Source organism: Benincasa hispida, chromosome 1 (assembly GCF_027475165.1).
Source record: "Benincasa hispida cultivar pf3 chromosome 1, pf3_genome.v1.1, whole genome shotgun sequence".
NCBI lineage: Eukaryota > Viridiplantae > Streptophyta > Magnoliopsida > Cucurbitales > Cucurbitaceae > Benincasa > Benincasa hispida.
Window position 1 is genome coordinate 96,049,920 of NC_143478.1, and position 5,383 is coordinate 96,055,302.

Here is a 5,383-nt window from a genome sequence, read left to right on the forward strand (position 1 = left end):
ATTTTTTCCTTAATATTTAAAAATTAATCTATAATAAACAAAATTTATCATACTAAACAATTATCTAAAATTTTAAATTACAAAAAAAAAAATTAAAAAAAGTTGATTGTACATCTATTTTAGCTATTATATATAAAATAGAATATTTTTGTATTTATTTACCAAACACTTCAACCTACATTTTCAAGTTTAATTTAAAATTTATCAAACACTAATATTTTACTAAAAGCACAACTGCCACCCATTATTTTAAAAACTACAATAATTCCAATAAAGCCTAAATATTATATGTAATGTTATAATCGTTATTTAATATAATTATGTATTTTAAAATTTAAAATTTGAATACAATAAAAACATTGTTTTCAAAATTTATGCAGCTTTGATCATAAAATTCGAAAACATTTTTTAAAAGTCAAATTCAGTTTGTTTACCAAACACATATCTACCAAATACAATGAATTTGTAAACATAAAACGAAATACAAATGGCAAACCAAGCAACTTTGTAATAATTAAACCATAGTAATAAATTCCATCAAAATTAGAGGTCAATTTTGATTATTCCTCTACTCATTTAAGAAATTCTATTAAAACCTACAACAATTTTCACATTAAAGACCAACCATATAGTTCTAAAGAGGAACTAAATCGATACAATTACTACAAAATTGAAAATTTAGGTCAAATTCAGTTTGTTATATCGTTACGATTTAATTGTTTTTAATGAAAAACCAAGAGGGGAATATCACTTCTTATCAATGGATGCACTGTAAAATTTAGTCAAAGATAGAAATAATATAGGATTAAATAAACAATAAAGTCGAATTACAATTTAAAAGGATTTTCAAGTAATAATCAAAGGTTAGAACATCTTCCAAACTGAAGTGAAAAATGAATTGCAAAGATAAAAAAAATCAATCTGGAAAAGAAAGGGAAGATTTAGTATAAAAAGTATAGGTAATGAAATGAAAATGGTTCAACTGCAGACTACTTTACTTTCAAATCCATTATTTGCCAGCAGGAACAGGGCAGTTCATTTTGCAGCTAAAAAGGAATGAATTCCAAAAAAAAAAAAAAAGTATTATATCAGATCAGGATTTGCTCTATTGAAATAAAACTGAAACTTCTGCACTTTCCCGTTAGCAATGAACTATCTGACATCTACAAGCTTCCAATGCCATTTTGCCTTTCATGCCAACAAGATGAAAACATCTCTCTTCATGATATGATGATATGAATGAAATAAATTTTAATATTACAGAACTCTCTCCAGCAAAACTCAGTGCAAACCTCAGGAAAGACATTTAAATGTATGCAAGAGAAGAACAGAGATCCACCTGAACTCAGGTCTTGTAATCTGGGTTGTCTCGGAGACCAAGTTTATTAAGAACCATACAGTAAGATTCCCAGTCGGTTCGTCGAAGATACTTCAGTAGCTTTTTCCTCCGTTGTACCATTGCAAGAAGACCTTTCTTAGAATGCTTATCCTGAATCATATTGACCAAATTTTCACATTAATGATTGAGGAAGATGTGACCAAAAATGGTAAAAAAGAAAACAACTTCAGAAACCATCTAAGTCAAATGGCGTGTCTGTAGTAAGCAATCATTTGATAGCACAGAAATATTAGATGCAAAAAGAATTTTGTAAATTAGTAAGGGAGAGATGTGGTTCCTAAAACCATATATGAAAATTCAATACAACATAAAATGGAATCAAGAAAAGTAACTATGATCCTAAAATGTTGGTGGAAACTTTTTTCTATTTTCAATATTCGGTGGGTCTTCTCCAATTCATTTAAGAAGAATGTCTTAACATTTATTGGTGGGTCCAGCCGTCATCAAAGTCAAAAGTTTTATAGGCTAATTCGGTGAAGGCTTTATTATCAGAGGGTTTGGTGCAATCAAAGAATTTTCCCTAATAAATGTTAAATCACCAATTGACCCATAAGTTTAAGCCAATGAGCGAAGGCAAATTTCATATGATATCATCTAACACTCCCTCACTTGTGGGCTTGAAATATGAAGACGACCAAAAAATTAGAAATCAATATTAATTGGAGTAAATAACATTACATGGTTTTGATTACAGGATCTCTTTGGTCCACTTGCTCTGATAGCATGTTAAAATCACCGATTGACCAAAAAACTTAAATTGATGGGTGAAGACAAATTTAATATCATATAATCTAACTATAAGTCTTTATTGTGGGGTGATCAATTCGATTCTTCTCTTCTGAAGGTCTCTTCATGGTGCTCTCTCTCCAAACTATCAAGATATTTGTCTTAATTGAAATACTTCTACGTTACCTTCTTAAATTAATTTTGCATTACGTATATTTTATTTCTTGGTCCCCTCATGGGGTTCTAATACTTTTGAGTCTTAGTCTCTATTCATTCTTTCAATGAAAAGTGGCTACTTGTTTCCCTTTTTTTTAATTTAAAAAAAACTTTAAATGACAAGTGGATGAAAGTAAAATATGGTTTCATTTACCTTCTTGTGCAGGACGGCAGTTAGATGATTGATTTTAGTGGTAAGTTGAGCAACTGCAGAATACACAGAGGACAAAATTAAGCATTATTTAAATCAGAGATAAAAATAAAAGGCATGTCAAAATCTTTACTATGAAAATGAAACCTCCCAGTCTCATGTCTGTCAAAATCTTTACCTTGAACTTGAGCAGATCCACAGTCTGACTCTGACATTTTAAATTCATCTCTAACTTTTGCTAACTCAATTTTCATCTTTTCGGCAGACGACATGTTATCTGGATGGAAATACTGCATGAAATTACTGGCTTGAGTAAATGACAATTCAAAGTCAAGTAGTTCAACTTTAACACGAACAAGCAGAATGAAACTGCAGCGTGAAGAATGCAACTTTAAAAATCAGGAGCTTGCTTATTTTTAAGCATTAAAGGAAAAACAATCAGGAAAACAATTACCTTAGACAATTTGAAGAACAGAACAGGCAAAAATGCATATTTTCATTACCATGAATCCAAAAGGTAAAAATGAACAAGTGTCGAGCAAGAAATGAGAGCTAGAATTGTAGCAAACAATAGGACAAGCAAATATGCGTAGTCCAGTATCCATTACTTTCGAGGGCTATGATAGTTTTAAAAGGAAAGCTAAAACTAGTCAATATTACTTAACGGAATCTCATACCTTTTCAACAAGATGTTCCTTTGGAGGTTGTAGCATATGCTTTGGTGTTCGAACTAGATGACCCAAGATATCAAGCCGCTGGACTGGGCAACCATAAATGAAACAATTTCAAACTTTCAGTGACTCTAGAAAAACTGCATCACTACCCAGAAGAGGACCAAGATAACAGTTCTAATGAATTAAGTCCAAGAGAGATGCTTCATCATGAAGATTTTGATTTTAAATTAGAAAGGGATGATTCATAGACTTACTCTACAAAACCAAATAGTACAAGCATGTGAAGATTATATTATCTCAGTCTCTCCATTTTGTAAACTCTGAATTAGAAAAATAACTAAAAACAGCCCTTAATAGTTTATATGCTCTACATAGCTTCCTTACTAAATAATGCACTTAAGATGGCTTCTATTCTTCCTTGTTAAAGTTCCAGCGTTTAAATGGGTTATTTTATTTTGCAAGATTTTTAGTCAACTTCCCCTTCCAGACTAGTTTCAATAACACAAGCAGATTTCTTTTAAAAAGTTCTAAAGAAAACTAGTTATAATTCATAATCATACACAAATTTATCGACTCACCTGTCGATTTCTTTGTCTTTTCCTCATCGGAAATCTTCATCTGAATCAAGCTCGCTCTCAAATCCTGGAATGAAATCCCCCCAATTCTCGCCTCAGTCTCCTTCTCCTCCATTGTCCTAAGCTTCACCAACCTGTCATTCAACTCCGTCAATGAAAACCAATTCTTCCCTTTTGCTTTATCTGGCCTCAGAGCTTTCAACTTGGTCCCCAATTCCCCATAGCTATACATCTTCACAAACTCCGTCTTCATTTCCTCGTTTTTCCCATCTTTTCTGTCACTCATCTCCTTCCCAAAAACCGACGCTGGTAATCTCCCTGTCCCATCCAGCACCGGCGTGGACGACGGGTCCGACGGTTTCAATTTCAAGCTGTCTTTAAACGCCGATAAAGACAATGAATCCCCAGTCTTTGGTTCATTTTTCCTCGCTCTCGGCTGCCGCAAGCTCTCCCGAATAGAATCGTATGACATCCTGAAACGGCCACCTCCCATCGAATCCGCAGGTGCATTATCATCCTCGCCCTTTCTCATCACATTTTTCTTGTAAAGCTCTTGAAATGACATACCGCGCTGCCAAGACGAAGAAGCAGAAGAGGAAGGTGTAGAACCGAGGTCGGAGGGAGGAGGCACAGACGATCGGCTGCGAAATTCAGAGAGATTCTTTCTGATTTCTTCAAGTGAAGCGGCTTTCGAAGCCGGAGAAGACGACCGATTGGGAGGAGAAGTGAATGGGGAGGAAGGCCCTCTAACAGTGGATGGAGATGAAGATTGCTGCTGCTGCTGCTGCTGCTGTTTGAAGCGGGCTTTGACATCGCTTAAGTAAGAGGAGATGGGAGATTGAGCTGAGGCAGTGGAAGTATCGGCGGTGTCGTCATTTGGATCAGATGGGGCGGAGGAATTGGTTGAGAAGAGGTGGATGAGAGAAGGATTGGTGAGACTTTTAGGGTTTTTGGGTTTGAGGCTGAGTTGAAGCGCCATTGTAAGAAAAACTGAAGAAGGTTTAGAGTGAGGTTTTGGTAGAGAAGAAGAAGCAGAAGGCGAAGGCGCCCAGGACTAGGGTTTGAGAAATGAACCTCTGAAGTTGCCCATCAAAACCGGGTCGGGTCGACCCACACCAATATTGTTATTTATAGTTTAATTTATAAATTTTTCATATTTGCGTTGGTTTGATTTCTGAATTTAAAAAGGGTATAATAAATTTTAATACTTTTCATTTTATCTCTAATAAGATTTTAAACCTTCTATGGTGTGGTGAACTATAGATCCACTTTCAGAGCTCTAACAAAAAAGAAAAAAGAAAAAAAAAAAGCACAATTTGATTTGATTAAGGAACAAATGATACTCAATCTAATTGTATTTGAAAATTACGTGGGATACACTATCTTTACAGTAATAGGTAAATTATGAATCTATCACTTTACCTTTACCGATTGACCCTAAATGATAGAGGTAAAGGTGTCAGGAAGAAAAAGATGCAAAATATTTTTACCTCAATCATAATCATATTACATTTGCAAAATACCTAAACATGTTTGCGATTGAGACCCATTATGATTAATTATAAATGGGTAAACATGGCCTCAATATAAACATGATCCTAATGTCTAATATAAGCACAAATTTATTCAACTTCGTAATCTA

At 33.9% G+C, this 5,383-nt stretch overlaps 1 protein-coding gene across 1 annotated transcript; it reads right to left on the reverse strand.

The window, feature by feature from the left end:
- Positions 1 to 922: 922 nt before the first annotated feature.
- Positions 923 to 4,863, reverse strand: LOC120082614 (S15/NS1, RNA-binding protein). The gene is made up of 5 exons (XM_039037869.2): positions 3,745 to 4,863; positions 3,170 to 3,252; positions 2,671 to 2,782; positions 2,496 to 2,548; positions 923 to 1,489 (listed from the first exon to the last, which is right to left on the reverse strand). Exons 1-5 carry the CDS (start codon positions 4,718 to 4,720, stop codon positions 1,346 to 1,348), a joined length of 1,368 nt encoding a protein of 455 aa, XP_038893797.1. The 5' UTR covers positions 4,721 to 4,863; the 3' UTR covers positions 923 to 1,345.
- Positions 4,864 to 5,383: the final 520 nt, after the last annotated feature.

Excerpts from the sequence above, each read along its gene's own strand:
- LOC120082614 (XM_039037869.2), bottom strand. The coding sequence starts at position 4,720 with ATGGCGCTTCAACTCAGCCTCAAACCCAAAAACCCTAAAAGTCTCACC. Across the intron at positions 3,253-3,744 it reads AAAGACAAAGAAATCGACAG|TCCAGCGGCTTGATATCTTG; the intron begins GTGAGTCGATAA and ends ATGGTTGCCCAG. Across the intron at positions 1,490-2,495 it reads CTGCCGTCCTGCACAAGAAG|GATAAGCATTCTAAGAAAGG; the intron begins GTAAATGAAACC and ends AATATGATTCAG.